The following is a 25296-nucleotide window of genomic DNA, read 5'->3' on the forward strand; positions in this document are numbered from 1 at the left end:
ATGCCACTCTCTGTGGATCTGGCTTCTCAGCCCAGTGCCCCATGAGTGCTGGTTGCAAGCCCCTCCCTTTTTAGGTAATTTTTCTGAAGAATGGCAGGTGTCCTGCATGTCTCTATCTGTTTCTTTTTCCAAATGCTTTCTCCCAGAGAGCATCCTTACAGGCTCGCTCTGGTCCTCTGTAGGGTGTCTGGGAGTTCACATTTGCAACTTTAAAACAAGAGAGCTAAATGCAGAAAGTGAGGAGCGGGAATGCCAAAGAAAAGCGGGCCGTCCCGCCACCCGCTTCCCGGGGCTCAGAGCTTGCCTTTCCCCTCACCTGCACATCTGAAATACGGATCCGGGCTGTCATGGGAGAAGACGGTTTCACCTCGACACGCCAGCATGGCTGTGTGCTGCCAGCGCGAGGCCATGACTGTTGAGTGGCGCTGGTCTCGCAGTCCCCCGTGAGGTCGCTGCCATCCCCGCTGTCCAGTTGAGGAAGCTGCAGCTCGGAGGGCAGAGGGACGTGCCCAGGACCGTGTGACTCCGTGGCCCGTGATCTTCCCCCTCCCGGGATCCTCCTCTGGCCTAGCCTGGGGCTCTCCACACGGTGGGGCCACCTACTGTCTAGGGGTCCCTGGGAATCTCATTTCAGAGTCCTCAGGCTCTAGAAGGGGAAACTGGCCCAGAGGGACTCACCTAAGGTGACATGGCAAGCTGGCGGCAGATCCCTGCTCCACACTTCCCCGCTGGGGGTCGAGAAGAAACGTATATGGATGGGTAGGTGGGTGGTGGGTGCACAGACAGGGTCCCATTGGGGGTCAGCAGGACTCCAAGTGGAGGGAGGGGTGATTGGCAGAGGGAACCGCACACTGGCTATGGTTGTGGCTGGCTTTGGAGGCCATGGCAGGACAGCTCTGTGACGTATAGAGCCATTTAGGGGGGCACTGAGATGACACTGGGAGGGCCAGGACCCTGAATCTGAGAAGGCCCTCTGGGCCAAGGCTACAAAGCCCTCGGGGTTCCCAACCCTGCTGCCCAATCGCACGCCGACACTTGGGGCTCACAAGGCTCGGGTCCCTTCTGGGTGAGAGCCTGCTGGGTGGGTGCCCGGGGCCACATGTTTTTCCCTACACCTGCCAGTTGCCCCCAGTTCAGTGAGGCTCACTTCCCCCATCTGCCCACAAGGAAACTGGGCCCCAGAGAGGGGAGCTGACCCCCAAGGCTCTCCGCAGCCCCCTCTGGCTTGGGGAGGCTGTTCCTGGGGCACATCTGCTCCTGGGGAGGCAGCCAGGTGGGCTCTGGCCTCTCCTCCAGAAGCAGGTCGAGTGCAGGGATGCTGGGAGCCACAGCTGAGGCCCACCTTCCTTGGGGTCGCCTGGCAAGAGGCAGACCCGCCTGGGAGCTACACGAAGCTGGGTGGGCAAGGGAACTTCAGGCATGCTCCCAGGCCAAGGTGAGCCAGAGGCCCCCTGGAGGAACAGACATAAAGCGCCCCCGCAGAACTTTGCAGAACCGCCCCCCCCACCCAAGTACATTCTCAAGGGTATTGATGAGCATGCATCCAAGATAACCAGGCACACGAAGAAACACGGCAACATGGTCAGGAACCCAGAGAAACAGATCTGCATGGGCCCCACGTGATGGCAGGAAGCCCCAGACCCAGACGTTGAACCAGCTGTGCCCACGGTGTTGAAGGAAATAAAGGACAAGCTTGGAAACAGCTCTAGGGCATAGGAGACTATCAAAGTAGCATACTGGATGTGTACAACTGCACAGAACTTCTAGAAATGGGAAACATTAATAACTAAAGCTAAAAAGTCAGTGGCTGTGTTTGGCAGCTGAGTGGACACAGCAGAAGAGAATTAGTGAAATGGCAGACCAATGACGCAGACTCACTATGGCAAGATGAAAATGGGGCCCATGCAGAAGAGACGAAGAGGATACAGTGAGAGGGTCTGCCATCGCTCCAACGGCATCCCAGGGCGAGAGAAGGGAGAAAACGGCAGAGAAAAAAAAGGATAGTTGAGAATGTCCTAGAACTGATGAAATACATCAATCCACAGATCCAAGACTCCCTGTGAACGCCCAAGAAGGATAAACCCACAAGACACACCTCAGGGAAACTGCAGAAAACCAAAGTGAAAGGGATGGTCCTGAGCAGCTGGGAGAAAAAGACAGATGACCACCAGGGGAACAGCTCCCGGAGGGAGAGCTGGCGAGGCTGCACCCCAGGGGAAGCCAGAGAACAGCGCAGGTGGCATCTCTGTGTGCTGGGGCAAAGGGACCACCTGCTCACATCCTCCCCAGTGAGAATGTCCTTCAAAAACGGGCAAAGACATCTTCAGAGAAATAAAAGCTGGGAGAATCGCACCAGGAGAGCCGCCCTAAAGGAATCGTAGGGAATCTTTTATGCAGAAGCAAAGTCAGATGTGGGAATGAATGAGGGAGTAGAAATGTGTGGGATAAGGTAAAGGAACACCGTCTAAAAGGCGCTCCTAAGTGTAGCGGGTCAGACAATGGCAATTCAAACCCGACACATGCCCGGTGGGGGCAGGAGCATCAGGGTCAGGAGACGCCTCGGCCGCAGAGAGAAGACGGGGAAGGACACCAGGGCCACATGTCCCTGTGATCAGAAGGCAGCGGGGAGAAGAAACAGCCCAGACCCAGATTCTTTCCACCGATGTCTTTTATTAATGAATGCAAAATACAGTACTAACGGAGACAGGGCATGCATGGCGGACGACAGGAAAGCAAGCCACAGAAACCGGGAGTCAGAGGGCCTCATACGTCTGAGGTAGAGCGAGGTGGTGCCAGGGAGCGGGACACTGGGGGACGAGCACCGGCCCCACTTGGGACGACGGACCACGGGAGAGCTCGGGGGGTGTCGGCCACACGGCGAAAACAGTTTAAAACGTTTCCCATCCCTTCACCCGTTCCAGTTCCCCTCTTTGTGGACAGAGCTTCGGGGTTCCCTTGTCACTGGCTCACCGGGGTGTCTCCGTAGGACACCGTCCTTCCCTCCAAGGGGCAAGCCCCACTTGCCCTCATCCGAAAAATAAAGGAGCTTTGTGTTGAAAACGCCAAGGCTGCCATCCAGGGAGCTGGAGGCCAAGTGCGTTAAGAAAGACCCTTTTTCTCTATAAAAATAGTTTCACTTTATAAAAGGGGGGAATGCTCATCTCAGGTGGGGAGGGACGCTGGAATGTGAAAAACGTTCTGGGGGCAGTTCCACCGTGGCGGGGCTGGGGCGGACGCGACAACGCGGGGCGGGCCCTGCTCTCGGCCGGCTCGCCGGGGGCAGGTGCACGAGAGGGGCCTGGCGGCGGGGCCGGGGGGCGGGGCGGGGGCGAGGCTGGCCCCGGGCCGGGCCGGGCCGGGCGGCGCTCAGTTGAGCAAGGTTCCGTAGAGCTGGGCCTTCGTGAGGCTGTCCTTGCGGCTGAGCCCCGCGCCGCCAGTCCGCGCGAAGGCCGGCTGCGGGCTGAGGCGCGCGGCCGGGAGCATCTCCGGGGAGGCCTCCATGGAGCTGGGCTCCAGGGAGTCCCTGGAGCTGTGCGGGCTGCGCTCGGGCTCGGGGCTGCCGGCCGCCGCGCACAGCCTGTCGCCGGGCGCGTCCCCGGGCGCGTAGCCGGGCAGCGGGTCGGCCGCGCGGCCGGGGCTCAGGCTGCGGTCGGCGGCCGCGCGGAGGAAGCAGGGCTCGGCGCGGCGGCCGCGCGCCAGCTCGGCGCCCTCGGGGAAGCTGTCGGCCTTGTAGGCGGCGTAGCGCGGGCTGGCGCGGCCCTCGGCGCCCTCGCCGCCGTAGTAGCGTTCCGAGAAGCTGCAGGGCGACGCGCGGCCGGCCGCGGGCGCGGGGAACGGGTAGGCACCCACGTCCTCCACGCTCAGCGGCCGCCAGCGCGCGCGCGCGTCCTCGCCGGGCAGCCGCGCCGCCCCCGGCTGCGCGCGCAGGCTCCACAGGTTGGGCGGCATGAGCGCCTGGCGCGGGCCCGGCGACGCCGGGAAGCGGAAGGGCTCGGCCGGGTAGGGCGACACGGTCCGCGCGAAGCCCGGGGCCACCTCGGCCTCGAGCGGCGCGGCCACGGCGGCCGCGGCCTTGGCGAAGCGCGGGCTGCCCTGGAAGGCGGCGGCGGCGGGCGGCGCGCGCTCGAAGAGCTCGTCGCGGCCGGGCCGGTACAGGGCCTGCTGCGCGGCGGGGAGCGTGCCCGCCGGCGCCGGCTCCTTCTCCTCCGACGTGGCGCTGAAGCTCGAGTAGGAGCTGGACGTGGGCAGCGAGGCCGCGTAGGCCGGGAAGGCCTCGTGCCGGAAGGCGGCGGGGAAGGCGGCCGCCTCGGCCTCGTCCTCCTCGTCGGCCGCGCTGTCGGTGGAGTTCTGGGCCCGCAGGAAGCCCACGTCGGTCCCGGGCGCGTCCACGCTGGGCCGCCGGTCGCGCCGCCGCTCCTCGGGGCAGTAGAGGGCCGTGTCGCTGCAGTAGATGTCGCCCTTGTAGGGGGGCCGCGCGCCCGGCTTCTCGCCGCAGTCGCCGAAGGCCAGGTCGCGGGCCGAGGCGTCCGACAGGCGGGAGGACAGGCTGGCGGGGTCGGGCTTCTCCAGCACCTTGGCGATGACGCAGGTGGGGACGCTGTCGGCGTAGGCCGGGTGGCAGAGCGGCGAGGGCAGGCTGCAGCCGTGCTTCTCCATGTGCAGGCTCACGCGCTCCTGGAACTCCGAGGGCAGCTGCGGCGGGGCGGGGCGGCGACAGGGGCGGCAGTCAGCCCGGGACCGCAGCTGCCGCGGAGCCCCGGCAGGTGGACCAGGAGGGAGCTGCGCCGGGCTCCCCAGCTGGAGCCGGGGCCCAGGACGCCTCAGGACCCCTGGTCACCTGTACTACTCCCCCCCCCCCCCCGCCGCAGCCCCCGCATTTCCTCCCCCTGAGGGGTTCACTTGCTCCCCCCACCCCCCAGTCATGTGGCCTGGGGGCTCCTGAACACACAGACTCAGAAACAGATGCAACAAAGATCCAGGGCCAGGCGCCCAGCAGGTTCCGCAGGAGCGCCTGGTGCCTGTGGGGACATCCCACTACTGTTTGATCTATTTGAGAGTGTCTCAGGGGTGGCCCAGGGAGAGGGGACACCGACGGAGGCCTGGATGACGGGAGAGCGTGGAGAGAGGGGCAGCCTGGCTTTGGCACCAGAGAGCCCTGTGGCCTTGGCCAGTCATTGTGCCCAAACCGAACTGCAGGGTTTCTGTGAGGCTCACACTGGGTCACTCTGCCCCATCAGTGCTCCGAGGACGGTGTGGGGGGGGCATGGAGCCGGGACAAGGAGCAGCCGGCAGAGGAAACCGGGGGTAATGGGCGGCTGTCCACACCGGGAGGAGTGTGCGTGGGGTGGCCCTTCCAGCACCTCTCAGAAAGGCTGCGGGGGCGCCGGGGGCAGAGGCCGCAGGCTCACCCAGCGCCTCCCCCTGGGGGTGGGGAGTGGCCATGCCCCAGTGGCGCGGGCGGCCTGGCAGGGCGGGCCCACGTTACCTCGGACACCTTATGGACCCTGCCGTAGGTCTGGCTGCACTGCAGCAGCTGGGCCGCCAGATTGCAGTCCTTCCTATAGAGCTCCTGGAAGACAAGAGAAGGTGTTTGGCGCAGGCCTGCCCCTTGCCAAGGTCCCTGCCGCCCTGACCGGCGCCCAGTGGCCAACACAGAGAGCCGGTGGGCAGAGTGGCTATGTGGGTGGCGGGACAAGGACCCTTTCTGGGCCTCACAATCTTGCCTGCAGAATGGGGGCCTCGGCTCTGACCTGGAGCTGCTGGGGCATGAAGGGGGCCCTGCCAGGCAGTCCTGCGGCTGCCCCAGATGGGACCCTCCCACAAGGTGGGGGCAGGGGTAGAAAGACTCAATGGTTCTTGAACTCTCGGAGGCCCCAGGCATGGTGACAGGCCTGGTCTGCCCGTCCCTCGGCCTCCCAAGTCCCTCCAAAGAGAACTGAGGGCACAGTGCTGGCATAAGGATGAGGAGGGAGCTGCAGCGCCTGCCACCCCCAGTCCCAGGCTGGCTGCCCACGCCACATGCTCAGAGCATGGCCTGGCAATGGGAGTGGCTGCAGGGCTGGGCGAGGGTCAGGGAGAGTGGGACAGAGGGCCTGTGTGACCCCAGGTCGAGGCGGGGCCCGGCTCAGCCTCCTGAGCTGAAAACAGATGCAAACAGTAGGAATGGAGGGGACTGGGTCTCGTCTTTGGAAAATCTCTGTTGCATGTGCCTGTGGGTGGGCCTTCACTCCCGCCCCACCCAGGGACCCTCGGCCTGAGGGCTCTGACAGTGAGGAATCTGGGGCCCACCTGCTCCCAGGCCTCAGCTCAACTAGGGCCAGGTGTGCTGCGGCTCAGGCCCGCTGTTGAAGGTGTGGGCGCCCTCCTCATCCCCCCGCCCTGGACCTGGAGCCCCTCACCTCCTCCTTCTCTGCTGAGGCTGCTGCCCCACTTGGCCTGCGCAGTGGAGGGGACCTGGGTCCCCAGCCCCCTTGCCTCCATGGGCCTCCTGGGAAGGGCAGAGTTGGCTGAGAGCTGAGAACTGACCCCTGTGAGGCCCACGACTGGCTGCCACTGGCATCAGAGGACTGCGGGGGCTGCCCAGCCAGCCCAGGTCTGCCGCTGGGTGGTTGACAGACGGCTGGCAGCCGCCCTGTCCTGGGGCCTCCCTTCTTCTCATCTGCAGGGCTCCTCGGTGATCCCAACCCATCTGCGGCCTTGAACGCCGAGAGCATGCTGATCTCGGCCTTGAACTCCAGACCCCAATCTCCAGTGTCCCAGTGTCTTCCCAGCATCTCCTCCTGGACGTCCAGCGCACTGCGGAACCCAGCTCCTGCTGTCCCCACGCCTGCTTCTCCCCCGGCGTCCCCAGCTCAGGAGACGGCAGGACCCGTCTCTTTCTCTCACACCCTACATCCAAAATCTTGGTCAATCCTGTTGGTTCCATCCTCAAAATATAACCAGAATCGCAGCCCTTCTCCCCACCTCCACGGCCGCCATGCGGGCCGAGCCCCACCGTCCTTCCCCCGATTGCTGCCAGTCTCCTCCTCGGTCTCCCTGCTCCTGCCCTCGTCCCCTACAGTCTGTTCCCAGCAGCAGCCCTGTGAGCCGAGCAGAAGTCCAAGTCCAGTCCTGTGACTCCTCTCTTCAAGAACCTTCAGTGGCCCCCTGTTTCACTCAGAATAAAACCCAGCTTCCTCCGGGAGCCTATACACTGTGGCCTCATCTTTCTGACCTCAGACCCTGGGCCTCCTTCCCGCCAAGAGCCCACTCGCGCCGCCTTGCTCTTCTTCGAACTACCCAGGCCCACCTTCGCCACCGTGGTTCTTTCTGCCTGGAAGGAACGCTCTTCTGGGACATCCCGTGGCCAGCTCCCTTGCCACCTTCGGGTCTGGGCTGCTGCAGCCTCTCCCAGGAGCGCCCTCTTGAAATGTGCTACCCCTGCAACTGGCAGCTCCCTCGCACGCTCCCTGCTTTATTTTCTCCGCGGCATTTAGCACTTCTGACACAGCGCATGGTTGCGCATCTCGCTTGTTTTCCGTCTGTCTGCCCGGCTCGGATGTAAACTCCACGTGGGCAGGGATGTTTCTGCCTGTGTTGTTCACACCATATCCTCAGAGCCCAGTAGGGTCTGACGGAATTAGTGAGTGTGGGGTCAGCTGTCAGGAGTCGGTGGAGGGCAGCCGGGCCCATGTCCCACGGCCCTGAAAGTGGGGCCCCACGGGTGGCCACACAGCTCTGATGCCCCTGGGGCTGGCTGAAGGCAGGAATGCTGAGCGGGGTCAGCAAGGCCTGCCATGAACAGGATGATCTGGCCAGTGCTCCCTACCTCGAGTCCTCTTTCCTTCCAGGGTCTTCCAGGACGCCCTCGGCGGTGCATCTCTGGGGAGGCAGCCCCTGTCCTCCCCGACTGCCCAGGTGCTCCTGGAGGCCCTGACCGCCCTGTCCATCCACCTGCCGCTGGGCCAGCCCCCTGAGCCCGGGGCCGTAGTGCCTGGGCCTGGCCCCTTGGGGTCGGAATGGCCTGACACTCACGTTGTCCTCCGAGAGCTTGTCGATGGTCACCTTGGCCTCCAGCAGGTGGCTGTTGAGGGCGACGATCTCATGGCTCAGCGCTCGCTTCTCTTCCTCATAGTGCTGGCCCTGCGGGGGGCGGGGCAGTGGTGGGGGTGGTCAGCCGTCAGCCAAGGCCTTGGGCTCAAGCCCCGCTGTGCCATTAGGCCACACGCGTGCCCTCTTGCAGCCGATAATGATGAGGTGTTTGGAGGGCTAGGGAGTGCAGAGGTCAGAGCACAGACCCCCCCCCCCCCCGCCAAGTTCAAATCCCGCGCCACCACTGACAAGCCAGATGGCCTCGGGCACGTCACGGCCTGCCTGAGCCTCAGTTTCTCATCTGCACCACAGGAGTCACATCCTCCTCCTGGGAGGCTGGGGTGAGGACCGAGAGAAGATGGTTTGTGCTCAGCCCGAAGCCTGGCCCATCTCACTGGACAGATTGGGAAACTGAGGCTCAGAAAGGAAAGGGCCCTTGTCCAGGGGCCTAGCAGAGCCACCCCAGCCCCCGCCAGCAGCTGGAAGACAGGCAGGCGTCGAACAGCCATTTCTGATTTCCAAAAACAAAATAAGCTTGCAACCACTAAAAAGAGGGAACTTCTCTCTCGGTGGAGGGAGGTGCCAGAAACGGCCCACCCGTCCTCAAGGGTGAGCTCTGAGGTCAGAGGGGACCAGAGGGCCCACCTCCACCACTTCTATTTCTTCACACCGACGGCTCCCCAGCCCCACCAACAGAGAGAAACGCAGCTGTGCCGGCTGTCTGCAGAAGGGGGGGTCTCCAGGAGGGTCTCTGCCCGCCCCGCCCCAGGCCAGGCACGGCCCGGTCTCGTTTATTCCTCATGGTAAGAGGGAAGGGTCCTGAGAGAGGCGCCATGGGGGCTCAAACCCAGCTTTGGCTCACCCGGGGCCCGAACTCAGGCCTCCGTCCTCCCAGGTCTGGGTCTCTTGGCTGGCGGTCCCCAGTGCATGCGCGTCCTCTCTCCCACTCACGCCTCCAGCTCGGCATGCACCGCCTGCTGCTGAGGCTCACGGGGTAGCTCTGAACCCTACCACTCCCTTGTCCTGACAGCACCCTCCCATTCAGTGCAGAAAGGGGTGGGACCCAAGGGGCAGGGGGTCAGGAAACAAGGCCTGTGACCTGGCTCCTGCATGGGCAGGGCGGCTCCCCCGGGGTCCAGAGCTGAGGGCCGTGGGGCGGGGGCCTCACCATGCGGTACAGCTTGTCCTCCAGCTCCTGGTTGATCCTTTGCAGCGCCATGTAGTTGCTCTGAATCCTGGAGGAGGAGGCAATGGGTCACCGGTGCGAGCCCTGAGCCTCCCATGACCCCTCCAGCGACCGGCTGGATGAGCAGGGCGGGGCTGAAAGCAGGCCCCCTGAGCCCATGCGCTGGCCCACCCTGGTCTGATTGCCCCTCTGCACACAGCAGAAAGCGTCGATCTCAGCTAACCTGCTGAGGCCTTTCCTGGGTCAGGGTCCAGGACCCCCGGGAGATGAGAGGGGAAGGCCTGTCATTCACAGGCGACTCAGTCAGGTCCTCACTCAGAGCCAGTGTACTGGCGTTTTACACACAGCTCTTACAGGCCTTAAGACTGACCATGCGATGGGCCCGGGATGAGTGCTGGAGACTTGGTTCCCCTGGAAGACGGGAAGGTGGAGGCGAGTGCGGGGCAAAATCGGGCGCTCTGCTTCTACTGCTGCCACGCAGTGTGACAGCGGAAGGGAGCTCGGGACAGACTCCATCCTCTCGGCAACCTGCGTGTAGTGTTATTGCCTCCTGTCTCGCTAATGGGGAAACTGAGGCTAGAGGTGCCTACAGCAGGAAGCGGCAGAGCTGGGACCTTCACCGAGGTCTGACAGTGCTGCCCAAGCTTGGTTCCCACAGGACTCTATGGGGACACCCAGAAGGCCCAGCAGGATGTGCCCTGAAAGGACAGCCAGCCTTGCTGGCAACTCCTGTCTCGACATGGCATCAGCTAGTGCTCTATAAATATTTAAAATAAACCGGCCCAGCAGCAAAGTCTGCCTTCTCTTTGCGTTCTTCCTAAAGGAAGGCTGGAAAGTGTGTAATATGTTTTAGGAAAATGTGCAAAACAGTGTTTTCAGAAAAGTTTTTTTTTTTTTTTTGAGGAAGATTAGCCCTGAGCTAACTGCTGCCAATCCTCCTCTTTTTGCTGAGGAAGACTGGCCCTGAGCTAACATCCGTGTCCATCTTCCTCTACTTTATATGTGGGACGCCTACCACAGCATGGTGTGCCAAGCGGGGCCATGTCCGCACCCCAGATCTGAACCAGCAAACCCTGGCTGCCGAAGCGGAACGTGTGAACTTAACAGCTGCGCCACCGGGCCAGCCCCAGAAAAGTTTGGTTTTTAAGGGAGTAATTGCTCAGGGTCCCTCATCCACGCTTCACTTGCTGCTCAAGGGATTGGTCCCTAACCTCTGGTTCATCAAGGTCCCTAACCTCTGGCTCATCTCCAGGGCTAGACATCATTTTTCCTATCAGAGACCCAGGGGACCGTGGCTGGGACCCTGGCGGACCAGTCGGGGTCTGGAGATGGCCGCTTCTGTGGGAAGAGCCTGTCCCTGGCAGTAGCCAGACCTGGGTTAAGATCCTGGTTTGGTGGCTCTTGGCACAAAGTACAACTTTGGAAAAGCAGCTGGCCCTCATTGAGCCCGGGACTCCCCATCTGCGAATGGGGTCACCAGATCGGTGGGAGGCAGAGCTCTGCGCTGAGACCCCGGGGCCCCGCCCCGCCCCCTCACCTGCGCAGCTTCTCCGTGACCTTCTCGAGCTCCTCCTGCGCGCGCCGCAGCTCGATCTCCAGGTAGTGGCGCGTGGAGTCGAACTCGGTCTCGAGCTTCTCGAGCTTGTGCGTGGTGTAGGACAGCCGCTTCCGCAGCTCGCCCTTCTGCTCCTGCAGCGCGCTGAAACGACACGCGGCGGCGGGCCGGGCCGCGGCGCTGAGCGCGGGGAAACTGAGGCCGCGCCGGCCAGTCGGGCTTGCGTGCACCGCATGCACCTGGCCAGACTCACACACGCACACACGCGCGCACACACACACACCCCTGTGGGCAGCACTAGAGGCTGACGGACCCTCAGGCGTAGGGACTGACACTGAGCCAGTCGGGCCCAGGTCATCCGTCAGCCTCCAGCAGCGCCATGTCAGAGGTGTCACCTGGGAGGAGAAACGCCTGGACCCCAGAACCTGGCTCGTGTTGGGGGCGGCTTACAGGGCGGCCCTCCCTCTCTGAGCCGACCTCTGGATGGGGAAGCTTACAAGGGCTCCAACTTCGGCTCCTCCACAGCGCTGGGTGGGGATTCTGAGGCCCAGAGGTGTCAGTGGCACACCCTAGACCAGGCCTCTTTTCCCCAAATTGGCTGTGTGACCTCCGGGCCAGGGAGGGGACGGGCCAGGAAGCCCCATGCCCAGGCAGCAGCCACCACAGTGGCCAGCTGGCCGCACACAGCATCAGAAACTCAGGAAAGCCCCAGCCTGCTGTGTCCCCTTCCTCCAGGAAGCCCTCAGGCCCCGCTCCTGAGGCTCTCTCCCCCACAGACTGGGGGACCCCGAGATGCTGAGCCCCCAGGCTCAGAAAACAGACTCAGGAGAGTCCGGCCTCTGAACCGTGGCAGTCAGCTCACTTGAGCATAGTCATCAGTTGGGCACAAGGCGGAGGGGTGGGTGTGGGTGTGGGGGCCGCGCCCAGGGGACTGGCTGTGAACTCTACCCGGGCAGGGACCACCCCCTCCTGTCAGCAGCCACGCAGCACCGGGAGAGGAGCCCACAGGTCCACACGCGCTCCACGGCCCTTTCCTTTACTGACCAGGCCCCAGAGGGCAGGGGCTGCTGGCCGAAGGACTCGGCTTTGAGGTGGGGCCGCGAGAGCTGCTCTCTGCAGAGAAGGGGGCTGCTGTGCGCCGGGAGGGGCGCGGGGTCGCACCGCAGGGTGTTCGCCACAACAGAGCCAAGATTCAAGCTGCTCTTCAGCGCTCTGGGTGGGCGCTGCCCTGTCACCGCGCACTACAGTGACGATGAAGCCCAGGGTGCTGTGGCCCAAAGATGGGCACCAGCCTGTGCCGTGGGGTGGGCAGGGGCTCCGCTGTCCCACAGACCTAGTTACTGGTCCCCTCCATCTGCCCCCAGGGGCCCACTACCCACCCGAGCCTCCGCTTCCCCCTGGGAAGCAGGGACTGCCCCCGTCTTGCCCTCTGGCCCCACAGCCCTCAGAAAAATTCCGCCCAGAGGGGTGCCCAAGCTGGAGGGGGGCCGGAGCAGGCCGTCAGTTTGCTGGAACAAGTGCACGCCCTCAGGGGACCACCCGGATCCAACACCCTTTTGGATGGTAATTTCTGGTGGGTTTGCTGTGGGATTGGGGGGGGGGAGGGTGGACAGTGCCCGCTCCAGACCATGGGTGGGGGCAGGAGGGGAGTCCCCAGATGTCATGCCTGGTAACCCCGACTATGCCTGGATGTGCTGTGGGACCTTGGGCTAGAGCCCGTGTTCTCAGGGCCTCCCAGACCAGAGGCCAGTGCGGGATCCCGGGACAGGCGGGAGCTTCCCCAGCACCAGGCAGAGGGCTCTTCAGCCCTGGGCCGTGTGTAAACATCCGCCTCACCACGGGCGCAGGCAGAGAACTGCGACCAAGCGTTCCTGGAGTCCTGCCCAGGGCTACATTTTTAAAATAAATAAAGAGTAGCCTGCATTTTGAGAACCTCGGAGAAGGGTGGGGCGGGCCTCCCAAGAGTAGTTCCCCAAGGAGGCTGGAGAGTGACAAGCAAGAAGGGAGCCCAGAGGCAGAACACCCGCGGCTGCCCACGCATGTCCAGCCTCCTCCTCCGGGCAGCGTGCCTGACTGCCCCACCACGAACACCCTGCAGTCACAGATCCCACAGTGCCCCCCGCCAGGCCCAGGGGCGTGATGAGCTTCCTGGGGGCTCTCCCATGTCATCCCCTGTGCCTGACCCCCTGCAGGCACAGTGTCGGGCTGGGGGTGGGGCAGCAGCCCCTTAAGTCAGTCTCCTCTCATCCCAGACGAAAGCATCACCCGTCCACTCGTGTGGCCACTTAAGCCCCAGCCCCCTGCCTCAGGACCAGCGACTTTCGCCACCTTCCCTCCCCCAGCTTGGCCACCCACCCGCAGCCGCAGGTTATACCCTGCCACCCCGCAGACAGCCCACTCCTGACGAGACCCAGCCACAGCATCCCACGACGCATGCACCCGTCACCCTCTTTCCTTCCTCTCCTGCCACCCGGCCCTGTTCACAGCACCTCACAGCAGCATGTAAGACAACATGGTCCCGCCCCACCGAGCCTACCATCTCGAGGGGACATGGGCGATGAGCAAGGGAACAGGCCTGTCAACGAGGCAAGAGTATGACAGGGCTGTGAGGTGGGCTCCGTCCGGCAGAGCCAGGACCTGCCGAGGGGCACCTGGGCCGAGACCTCTCCACACGGGGCACCCAGCTTCACCGAGCCGGCCGCCTGAGCCTCAGTTTACCCTTGGCCCCCAGATGGACGGCCTTCCAGACATACCGGGTGGCTCTGTCCCACCACCCCTCCAAGACTGCTCCCACCCTCCCTGTGCCCCTCACGCCCTCCAACCCCCAAGCTGCACCCTGGCCAGGCCTGGGCTGGCAGTGCCCCGGCCCCTGACTCCTGCCCCTCCTCGCTCCCCACCCCAGCCCGCTTGCTGCAGGCGCCTGGCCCCCAGCCCCAGACACTCCTCCCGACCTCTCCGTCACAGCAGACGCCCAGGCTCCCCCGCACCTGTGCCCCACCGTGTCCTTCCCCATCTCTGCCACCCCGGCTCTGTTGCATCTGCACCCCTTGAGTGTGCCCAGGCTGCCCCTCAGGCCCGGGTTTGCACCCCGCCCCGCCCCGCCCCTGCGCATCTCAGGCCGAGTGTCCCCCACGCCCAGCCCACACAGATCCTCTCCAACCTCCAGCTTCAGCCCGGGCCTCTCTTCCCATGTCCCGGCGCCCAGCGTCCTGTCTGCCCGGATGACCGCAGGCACCACACACTCAGTGCGTCCAATGCTGACCGCTCCTTGCCCTCTGCACTCCCCACCCCCCGGAAGGGCCCACCACCCTCAATCCCCAGTCAGACCCCAAAAGGCCATGGTGAGCCCTCCTTGCCCCTCACAGCCTGTCACCAAGTCCTGGCAATCAGCTACTCAGAAACTTTGGACATGTCCCCTCCTCGGACTGGTCCAGGGAGGGCTCTAGGCTGGGCACCCTGGGGTCTGCGGTCACCTGGGTGGTGCCTCCGTCCCTTCCCCTGCCAGGGCATTAACCCGAGCCCTGGCAGGCCTCAGCCTCAGTCTTCACGTCTGTAATACAGGGACTGTGTGCCCACACTGGGGAGCCCCCACCCTCGGGAAGGAGCGCTGTCGTGGTGGTCCCTGCACTACCCGGGGTCATCAGAACTACCAGGAGACGATGTCACAGGCAGCACCGTGTAGACGTGGGGCCTCTGGGCCGCTGGGAATCTGGGGGAACCGCTTGGGGGCCTGGGGCTGCGGCTTCCTCCTCCCCACGGGTGGGGAGGTGGCTCGGAGTCCCCAGCGTCTGGAGACAGCCCCTGACAGGTGCATGGGGAGTGTGTGGAAGTCCTTTGTGACCAGACCAGCCAGTGCCGCACCCTCCAGATCAGGACCCCCCTCCCAGGTGGGGGTTTAGGAAGCCCAGCTCAGGCTGTAGCCTGTGAGGTCCCCTTGCTTCAGCATGTGTCCTGGTGAATGAAATCAGGATCCGAAGCTGGCGTGACAGGAGGTGTGGGGGGGTTGGTTCCCTCCCTGCACACCGGAAGCCCCAGAAGTGCTTTCTCACCTCCCAGGGCAGGATGAGGAGCTCGTTCCGTGAGGAGCGGGGCCCCGAGGAATCCCCTCCTACCGTCCCCCAGGAACCCGTTCTGGCCACTCAGGACAGAGCCCCTGGCTGGGGCCGGGGAGTGGGCTGTGGGGGCATGAGGGCCGCGCCTCCGAGACGGGATAGCACAGAAAGGGGCGACCCGACCCCTTCCCCTGTCTGGGCCTCCCCGTCTGTCTCGGGGTGTTGATGTGGATGTGGGATGGAGGTCTGGGGACAGATGTGGGGACACCAAGGAGCCGGGGAGACAACAGGCAGGTTACCTGTCCCAGAGCGAGGGCGAGGACCTGGCCAGCCGGCCCTGCAGGACGCGGGGCTGCCCAAGGCACGAGGGCACCCAGGGGCTGCGCAGCCTGTGGGCAGAGAGGACACAGCTGCTCAGAGCGCGGCCGGGGGCACCCGCCCACCACGGGCACACCGTCACGGAGGGATGGTGCTCCGCCCTACGCCTGGCAGGAAAACTCCTTGTCATCAGCACGGGGGCGGGGGCAGGGGGAGGAACCAGGGTGGGGACCCAGCCTGTCCACCTGCTGCCTGAGCCCACTGGTGGCACCGAGTCCCACCAGGGGCAGGTCCCCACCCGCAGGTCTGCATCCAGCCTCTCAGCCTCAGACGGGACTGGGGGCAGGCTCCCCAGCTCTGGGGGGCCGCCTGGCTCCCGCTCCTTGCGGGAAGGACCCATTGGTCAGAGAACCCAAGAGGCAAGGAGGATGGAGGGACAGTGTGACGCCAGCCCCCCACCTCTGCTGGGACACCGTGATGGCTGACGCGAATGGACAACTTGGGGGGGGCGGTCCTGGAGGCTGTGGGACCTGGTGGATGTTAGGGGTCAGGGCAGGGAGCAGCGGGGGGGACGGAGTGGGGTGGCAGCCGCGTGGATGGACACGAGAAGCGACACAGGCCTCCCCTGGCTCTGCTGTGGCGCCACCCTGCTGGGGGCAACAGCCTACACATCCGAGCCTTGGCCATGGTGACCCCCGCTGCAGTCTCTCCAGGGACGCTCGGGTGGCCTTGCTGGCCCGGGGCCAAAGCGGGAATCTGATGAGAGGATGCTGCCCCAGAAACCAGGCTCCCGAAGAATGCTCTGAGTCACGGGCCAATGTTCATGTCAAGAGAAAGCTGTATAATCCCCCTTAGAAATAACTGCAGGGGGGTAGCCTGGTGGCGCAGCGGTTAAGTGTGCACATTCTGCTTTGGTGGCCCAGGGCTTCGCCGGTTCAGATCCCAGGTGTGGACCTACGCACCACTCATCAAGCCGTGCTGTGGCAGCGTCCCACATATAAAGTAGAGGAAAATGGGCACGGATGTTAGCTCAGGGCCAGTCTTCCTCAACAAAAAGAGGAAGATTGGCGGCAGATGTTAGCTCAGAGCTAATCTTCCTCAAAAAAGTAAAATTAAAAGAATAACTGCATAGGCCCGTCCAGTGGTTCATCGGTTAAGTTCACACTCTCTGCTTTGGCGGCCAGGGATCGTGGGTTTGGATCCCAGGGGCAGACCTACACACGGCTCATCAAGCCATGCTGTGGCAGGCATCCCACATACAAAATAGAGAAGGATGGGCACAGATGTTAGCTCGGGGCCAATCTGCCTCAGCAAAATAAAAAATTAAAAAAAAAAAACACCACAAACAGACAGCCACAAAAAATAATGGAAGGAAAGAAGTGCTAATGTTACAGGTAGGGGGTGGGATTCTGGGTAATTTAAAATTTTTCTGTTATACTTTTCTGGATTTGTCATATTTCCTACAGTGAGGATGAAAAATCAGAAAAAAAAATTTACTAAGGATCAGATCTTGCTGGAAAAAAAAATGTTAAGCATCGATTTGACAGGCTGAGCAGGGCAGCGGGGAGCCCCAAGCCCTGGGCTGGGAGCTGCAGATCCGCCACCATGTCCCTGAGCCAGCCACTGTCAGCCGGATGGGCTGCCCTTGGCCCCGTCTCCTGAGCGGGTCTGCAGGGGCCCAGCACGCCAAGGTGGAGGCGGAGGGACAGCGGCCTAGTCTCTGGTTAGACGGGACTTTGGAAGTGACCCCAACACTGCTGAGTGGACAGAGAGTGGGGGCCGGAGGGGCTGGTTCCCTTGGGAGCACCCCGAGACTACCAGTCTGCCCTCGGTGGCCCGACCGAGGCCGGCAATTCCCATGGGAGTCCCCTTCTCGGCCCTCGTCAGCCAGGCCCTGCCCCCAAAGGCCCCTCCAAAGGAGGGACTCCCGGCAGGTGAGTTTTCAGAAGAAGGGAGGCTGGGACCCAGGGGGAAACCGAGGCCCAGGAAAGGGGCGAGGTTTGCCTGGAGGCACAGTGAGTGGGGGTCCCGCTGTGACTCGACCCCGACTCTGCTTCTGGTCACACGCGAGGCATTTGTCACTGACAACCTACTCTTGTTTTGATGAAAATTCTCATTCTCAGCCAGTGACATGGGGAGGGCCCCCAACCTAGAGATGAGAAAACTGGGGCCCAGAGAGGTTAAGCAACTCTCCCAAGATCACAGAGCAAATCGTTGGTGAGGATGAGACAAGAACCAGATCTGCCAGCCCCTCCTGGGGGGTGCGAGAGGATGGCCGCGGGAGTGCCACCTCTGCCACAGGCCTGCCAGAGTGTTCTGAGGAGAGTAGACGTACCCAGCGAGACAGAGGAAGAGAGAATTAACTGGCTCCCACTGGGTTCTCCTAGCTGCTGGCTGTCAGCGGGGCCAGCGATTGCCCCAGCGGGAGCCAACATGGTGGAGCTTCCACCCAGGGGACAGCCAGCCACGGTGTCACCCTAGCCAGGCACAAAAGGCCACTTCCTGCCCTTGCTGGCAGAAGGGCCTGGTGACCTCTGAGCAGAGGGATGGACAGAGGGTTGGCCCGGGGCGCCAAGGCTTGACCTGCCTTGAGTCACCCGGGCCTCGGTGATCCCGGGCCCCCTCGTGGACGTGGGTGTCTACACGTGGGGAACAGCTGCCTCCCGGCCCTGTGTGTCTCTCAGGATGAGATGGGCCCCCGGGGGGCCTGGAGCCGTCCAGGAGTCAAGGGCGCACTTGGCCCCCGGGGAGCAGGGGGTGGTCAGAATGTGAGCAGCCGTCTGACTGCCCCCAGGGAGTGGCTGGCTCAGGGAGCAGGGAGACCAGCCAGGCCAGCTCTGAGGGGCCGAGGGTCCTTGGGGCTGGGGGTGGAGAAGGGGGCACAGCGAACACCGGGTGCTTCTCCCACCTCATCTCGGCCTCCGAGGGGCACCAGCGTCACCCCCGGGGTACAGATGCAGATGGCTGCGGCCACCTGTGGCTGCCCTCTGACCTCATCCAAGGTAGAGAGAGGGGCAGAGGGGGTTACAGCCACGCCTGACCCCCCCTGATGCCTGCATACCTTGCCACAGGCAGAACGACAGGACATTTTGCTCTCAAGCCAGCCAGGCTCCCTCCCTCCTCTCCCTACTGGAAGGGACAGCTGCCTCTCTGTTCCTGATTCCCCCAGATGTGGCCGCACTCCCACCTGTGCTCCAGGCCGTTCTCCATGCTGTTCCCTCCACTGGGAAGGCCCTCACCTCCCTCCTCTGAATCCCCAGATCCTCTCCTTTCTTGTGAGGCTCTGCTCAGATGCCACCTCTTCCAGGAAGCCTTTCTTGGTTCTTCCTCGCTAAGGTTCCCTCTCTTTCCCTTTCTACCTCCTGCCGCTCCTCCTCCGTCACTCGGGGCCACCTGGGGTCCCAGTGGGGTTGGAGGGGTGGAGGGCTGTTCCCCCTTCCCCTTGGTCCCGTGGCGCCGTGCTGGGCACAGGGGAGGAAGGGCACAGGAGCTCGGGGGCCCGGGTGCAGGAGGAGATCCTCCCCTGCCCAGTGGCATGGACAGGCTCCTGGGGGGGAGGCGCACCCAGCGGGCGGGCCTGTGGCTCCCATCCCCAGCGGGCTCTGGCGACGGGGGTCTGGGTTGGGGCGCGCTCCTGGGGCTGGGCTGAAGAAGTCACTGCCCGCCAGCGCCCAGCTGCCAGGAGCCCTCGGCGGCCAGCAAGGGCCTGCGTCCCGCGGCCGCCCCCCGGGCACAGCCTGTCCTCGCCCGGCTCTGGCGCTTCGGCCCCGGCCGACAGTCACGCTCCAGCAGCACCAAATTGCTTGTCATTCTTCACATGCTGCAGGCAGCTCCTCATCTTGGTGACTTTGTCCCCGCATCCCCTCTGCCAGGATCGCACTGGCTCCCCCTGCTCCAGGTTAACTCCTCCCACCCAGGGCCTGGGGGGGACCCTGACGCCCTAGCCGGCCCTGGGCGGGTACCGACGCGGCTCCTCGTCAGTGAGCATTCCAGGGGCTCAGTCGCTGTGCTGTCATCGCTGAGCGATGGCGCCTGGGCCTCCTGCTCCACTCTTGCCCCAGATGGCATGTCACCAAACCCAGCCAGACGGTGACTTGCCTCCGGTCAGAATGCCCCATGACTCCCTGTCACCCCAAGGCCCCTCGGACCCCCTACTGCCCCACCTTGCCCTGCTCTGGCCGCTCTCACTCATGCCGGCCTTCAGGCTGCACACCGGAGCCCCTTCCTTCCACCTCAGGGCCTTTGTCCTCGCTGGTCCCTGGGCCAGCCGGCTCTCTCCAGGCCGACCCTCCTCCCTCGGCCCCACCTCCTGGGACAGCCTGCCCTCCTCACCCCTGTCTCGTTCTGGAGGACAATGACCCTGTCACCTCCCTGCCTCCCATGGGACTGGCCTTCCTCCACCTTCCATCCCTGGCACCCACCCCGGGTCCCCACACAGACAGCGTCCAGCAGACTCGTGCTGAATGAGTGGCTGCATGAACGTGTGCGCGACGAGGAGCCGATCTGGTCTTGGGGCGGCCGGGTCTGGCGATCTTAGATCCCTGGGGCTACTTTGGGGCTGGAGAAGTGGGGGTGGCTGCAAAGAGCCCAAGACCTCCCTCCACCCCCGCAACGCCAGCGAGGAGCAGCGCCCTGGCCATGCCCTACCCCCGGCCTCTCACACAGCCCTGAGCCACTGGCTGCCCTGGTATCTGCCACTGGAACACCTGTTCACGGGCACAGGGACTCGCTGCCAGCGCCCAGGCTCAAGGGCAGAGGCAGAGACCGTGGACCGACCCTCAGAGCTACCACCAACGGGCTGCTGGGCCAAGGTGACCCCGGCCCTGGGAGACAGTCTTTGTCCCAGAGCTGCTCCGACCCAGCCTGGTCCTCTCCAAGCTGGGCCTCAAGTTGGCTCCTTGGGACAGCCCATCAGCCTCTTGGGATGCCCTGCGCAGGCCCAGGGGTGGGTCCCTGCAGAACGGTCCCGGCCCCCTATCCCCTGCCCCCAGCGGGGGGCACTCCTGAGTCCCCCTGCAGAAGGCAACGCCATGTGCACAGAGATGGGACCCTGGGCGCTGCCACCACGGCTGCCAGGCTGCTGTGCAAAGCTCCTGGGAAGGTGGTGCCCGTGTGTGCCTCTGTGCCCAGGGAGGGGAGTGTCACAGTGCCGACGGGGGCCCACAGCCAGGAGGACCCCACAGGGGTGCAGGGAGGACCCCACAGGGGTGCAAGGACTCCTCGAACTTGACGCCCACCCAGGTCCTGTTGTCTCCTGGCCCACCGACCAAGGTCGCCCAGTGGAACGATCGCCCACCCCACGGCCTCAGGTGACACGGCTGCTCCGCTGCTCCCTCCCACCCAGAGACAGGAGACAGGAGACGCTGAAGGAAAGGCTTCATCTTGCCCCATCTTATCAGGCGGCTGCAGCCCTGCTCCTGCTGCCCCCTCTCTCTGCAGAAGCAGAGCCATGTGCTGGAAACTGGCGGCGCTGATGCCTGGTGAGCCCTTGGTGGGTGGGCACACCCAGGGGCGCCCTGGGCTGGGGCAAAGCAAGGCAACCCAGGCAGGTGGACAGGGCAGTTGCAGAGTCACCCCTGGGCCTTTGCACATGCTGCCCCTCCTGCTCAGGACACCCCTTTCCCTGCTCTTAGGTTCACTCTATTCACCTCCTCCAGGAAGCCCTCCTAGACCTACTGCTGGGTCAGGAGCCCTCTCCACTGTCCCTGTCCCAGCTCTACAGGGAACAGGGTGCTCTTTGGGTGCAGGGGCTGTGTCTGCTCCTCCTCCTCAGGGTCCCAGCACCTGGTGCGGGGCAGGGCACATGGCAGGGCCTGATGGCCGTGTGCTGGAGGTGCCCACGGCCTCTGGGCAGCCCTGGTCTAGCAAGAGCACAGAGGCCCTGAGCTCCCAGCAGCGGCTTCAGGAAAGGCCCGTTAAGAGAAGGCCCAGGGACCCTGGCCCGCAGAGAGGAACAGAGACAAACAGCAGGGCTCTGGGCGTCCGAGGAGGGCGAGCGGGGGGCAGGGCCATCAGCCTCGGGTGTCCCTCAGCCCACTCTCTGCAGGTCACGGCCCACCGCTGTCCACACCAGTCCTCATCAGACCTGCATTGTGGATGGAGAACCTGAGGTGTGTCACCCGTGAGTGAAGGCGGGCCCAACCCAGGCCTCCCAGCCCCAGCGAGGGGCCCCGGCAGTCCTTTCCAGCCACAAAGGCCCACGGAGAGCAGACGGACAGAGGACGTGTCGGCCTGGGCGAGGGGACTGCCGGGCAGGGAACGTGGGTCCAGCACTGAGCTGGCACAGCCAACACCTGCTGAAACAGTGACTTGGGGCGAACGGGGTGACCCAGAGCCACTGGGACGCCCCACTGTGCCATCACCAACGCTGGACCCTTCAGTGATCCCACGTGCGACACCCTGCTCTCTCCAGCTCTCGCCCTCTGAGGCGCCCTCGCTCCAGCAACACTGCCAGCTTCTCACGGCCCCTCACCCACCTCGTCCCCACCGTGTCAGCCCCTCAGATCCCCCCTCTATGTGTCTATCTTCCTCGTGCTAACACTGGGGTCGGGGCCGGCCCTGGTTGAGGCCACGTCTGCACGGACTCAGCGCCTGCACTCGCACGGACACCGGGCAGTCACAGCTGAGCTGACAGCCTCACCCTCTGCTCATCCGGGAATCTCTGTTCCATTCCCTCCCCCACCTGCCCAGAAGATGACTTCACCCCTCTCCCCTCTGCTCAACCTCCCATCCCTCCCCCCCAGCTCATGACCTCGCTTCCTTTTCCGCTGAGAAAACGAGGCCACCCAAAGGGAACTTCCACAGATGTCGCCCCGGGTCCACCCACCCACCAGCATCTGCCTCAACACCCGGCGTCACCCGCTGTTACTACAGACAGCCCGCCCGGGAGCCCCTCCACGCTCCCGGCACCGCTCCGGCTCGTCTCCCCTCACTCCAGAGCCACCGCTTTGTCCCTCTCTTCCGGATCCTTCTCTCCGGCACGCAAACACGCAGGTGCTCTTCCCATATTGAGAACCACCCTCTCTTGACCCTGCAGGTACCTTCATTCTCTGCTCCAGGGAAATGTCCGTCCTGGCTCCCATCCTGCCAGGACCAACGCCCACCCGGCTCTTGCGGGACCCTCCTTGGTCCTCAGGTGACCTGAGTCCTCAGCAGCCAGTGACACGGCCGGACCCTCCCTCCTCCTGCAAACGCCATCCTTCTCGAAATGCCCTCATCAGTGTCCTCATCCACCGGACCCCCTGACACCAGCAGGTGCCCGGGTCAGGCCTCTCCCCTTCCCCAGGCCCACTCGCCCCACGGTGACCCTAGCCACAAACACCGGTTCTCTGCTGAGGACCCTGAACTTCTGTCTCCTCTGGTCCAGCGTACACGCGCCCGCTGCCTCCATCTCTGCTCGGGTGGCTCGCAGGCAGCGCAGATTTGCAGGGCCCCCTCAAATTCCCCGTGCCCTCCCCAGACCCACAGCCTCCCCTCCCCGCCCACCCCAGCAAGGCAAGCCCCTCCCCATGCCAGGAGGCATCCCCCATTCCTTTCCCTCCAGGCCAGCAACTCCTCCGGAAGAGATCCTCCACCCCCCTGGGCCCGGCTTCTCTCACAGATTGATTGCTGCCCGGCCTCCTGGCTGGTTCCTGGCCCCTGCCCTTATCTGCTCTCAGCCAGAGCGATCTTGTGGAAAGTAAGTCATATCCATTCCGCTGCCGCTCAAGCCCTGCCCACAGCCCCAGCCAACACCAGTGTTCACGCTGGTCTGCAGGCCCCGGGCAGGCGGCCTTCCCATCACCTCCTGGACCTCCTTGCGCCTGCCCTCCCTCCCTCCCTCCTCCAGCCACACTCAGCATCTCCTGCCTCAGGGCCTTTGCACCTGCTGTTCCTGCTGCCTGGATCCCTCTCTCCCATGGCTGCTCCTCTGCTCCCTCTTTCAATGTTCAAATGCAACTTCCTCGGGTAGGCCTTCCCTGGGCTGCAAAGTCACCTCTCTCCCCTCCCTGCTGGGCCTGTGGGTCCTTGGACTCGCCCCATTTTGCAGCAGCTCCACGGGAGAGGACTTTCTGTGTCCTTGGACCTTGCAGCAGAGCCTGGCACACAGGAGGCCCCAATAAACATTTGTTGAATGAATGAAAATCACCTGAGTGAATGTATTTTACAGATGGGCAGACTGAGGCTCGGGGAGAGAATGCCCACCCCGGGCCCACAGGCTGCCGGACCGCCGACCAGACACCCCAGTGTCCCTCCGTGGTGTCCAGGGCTGCGGGCTCTTCCTTGCCTCTGGCCTCTGGGGCTTTAGGGGCTTGCTTTGGCCCAAAGAAGTTGCTTTCTGTTTCCTGCAGGGGCTGAACCCTGAAATGACTGCGAGACAGTGAAACAGACATTTCACTGGGTGTCCGGTGCTTCATCCGGCAGCCCGAGCAGGGGGCAGAGGGCCTCCAGGGCCTGCGGGAGGGGCCATCGGTGCCAGTCACGATGAAGAGCAGGACCGTGACCAGCCTCTGTGCAGGAGGCGTGGCTTGGGCAAAGGCCCAGAGGTGAGAACATTCTAGCTGGGGCTGCACTGGCTCCTGGAGATAAGCGTGGCTGGAGGCCAGGCCTGGGGTGGGGGCCTGGGGTCAGCCGGCAGAAGACCCTGAGCGGTGCCAGGCGGCTGGTCCTCCCCCTCAGGACGCAGGGAGCCCAGAGGCGCCACACAGCCAGAGGACTGGCAGCAAGCTCAGGCTGGGGACCGTCCCTCGGCTGGGTGAGCGAGACATGGAGACCAAGGAGGCTGTGCTGGGAGAAGGAGGCGAGCCCCACGGTGGGCCCCGGGAAGCCCCCCAACCCCTGGCCGAGTAGGGGCCCCTCAGACACCCCTGCCCAGCGGTCTCTCCCAGCACCGCTGGGCACCACCGGGAGTCTCCTCTCCTGTGGTCTCCCCACTAGACTGGGGTGCTGGGGTTGGGGCTGTGCACAGCTTGGCCCTGGTCCCGCCCCTCCCCAGGCCACACCTGCCCCCACCCATCATGAGTGTTCAGGGGCGTCTGTGCTGCCCGCACCCCCCATGCTGGCCATCCCCGCCCCAGAGCCCAGGGGAGAGGGGGCTGCCATCCCCGCTCTGACGGTCAGCTCGTTACTGCCCACCCAGGAACCCCGCTGGTGTCCCCCATCTGGCCACCACCGCCGGCTCTGCGAACCGCCTGGGTGCACGTCAACTGCATCAGCTGGAGGCCTGCTTCTGGAAGTCTGGGGACCGGAAAGGTGATCAGGGCTGCGGCAGCTCAGGGTGACCCTGGCAGCAGGGCAGGGGGCGGCCGCCTGACCCTGCACCTGCTCCACGCCCCTGGGCCTCTCCAGGCGCCCGGGGTCCCTGGCTGGTCCTCACCTCCCCGTGTCCCCCGCCCTCGCCACACCCACAGGAGACAGTCCCGAGGGCCAAGTTGAGACCGGAAGAAAAGGACAGGCGCTGCAACGGGGGCTGGAAGGAGGCACTGGGGCCAAGGCTGCCTTTCTGGGCCTCGGTTTCCCCATCTGTAATCAAAGCCCAAAGGGGCACCTGTGACTTTCATGACCTCTTTCTAGAAGGTTCCCCCAAGCTTACCCGCATTCAATCACTCAATCACCCAAGGAGACCTACTGTATGCCAGCGGTGTCTTTCTCTGAAACTCACCCGGGGTCTGGCGGGGCGCGTGGCCCAGGGCACAGAGGGAGGCGTCGAGGTCTGGGGTGAGGGCCTTTCTCGAGGGCACCAGTGTGACCACGGGAGCCAGGACTAGATCGCTCCCCAACATGGCCTCCCCTCCCCAGGGAGGCCACCCCAATGTCCCCACTGGTCCCCCGGCCCTGGCCCTCACTCCTCCCGCTGGGACACGGGACAGGACACAGAGCACCCCCGACGGGGCCACAGGGGGGAAGTGGAGCCTGAGATGCCAGGAGACCCGGTGCCAGGCCTGCTGCCCTCACCCGATCCGCCGCCTCTCCACTTTTCCCACTCAGGGAGCGCCAACTCGGCCAACTGTCTCCCGGCGCTGCCCTGACCCCGTGCCCTGACGCCGACAAGCCCCAGAGCCTTGGTGGGCCCGTGGGAGACAGGGAACAAAGTGACTCTCGGGCTGTCGCAGGGGAAGCAGGTGGCAGGCACGGGG

The 25296-nt window shown here is 64.2% G+C and overlaps 1 protein-coding gene across 9 annotated transcripts in view; it reads right to left on the minus strand.

Annotated features, from left to right (window-relative positions):
• Positions 1-2479: 2479 nt before the first annotated feature.
• Positions 2480-25296, minus strand: part of BEGAIN (brain enriched guanylate kinase associated) — a 48053-nt gene continuing 25236 nt past the window's right edge. For 5 of the 9 annotated variants that reach the window (XM_070514321.1, XM_070514324.1, XM_070514327.1 and 2 more), the window contains 5 exons: positions 10794-10955; positions 9239-9305; positions 8014-8121; positions 5486-5569; positions 2480-4692 (listed from right to left, as the gene is read on the minus strand). In XM_070514321.1, coding sequence (XP_070370422.1) covers positions 3367-4692; positions 5486-5569; positions 8014-8121; positions 9239-9289 — 1569 coding nt within the window. In that variant the 5' untranslated portion in view covers positions 9290-9305; positions 10794-10955 and the 3' untranslated portion in view covers positions 2480-3366. Of the gene's footprint in view, positions 4693-5485; positions 5570-8013; positions 8122-9238; positions 9306-10793; positions 10956-15162; positions 15253-25296 lie in introns of all 9 variants that reach the window. The other 4 variants (XM_070514320.1, XM_070514322.1, XM_044774322.2 and 1 more) reach the window with 1 other exon arrangement.

Source organism: Equus asinus, chromosome 7 (genome assembly GCF_041296235.1).
Source record: "Equus asinus isolate D_3611 breed Donkey chromosome 7, EquAss-T2T_v2, whole genome shotgun sequence".
NCBI classification, from domain to species: domain Eukaryota; kingdom Metazoa; phylum Chordata; class Mammalia; order Perissodactyla; family Equidae; genus Equus; species Equus asinus.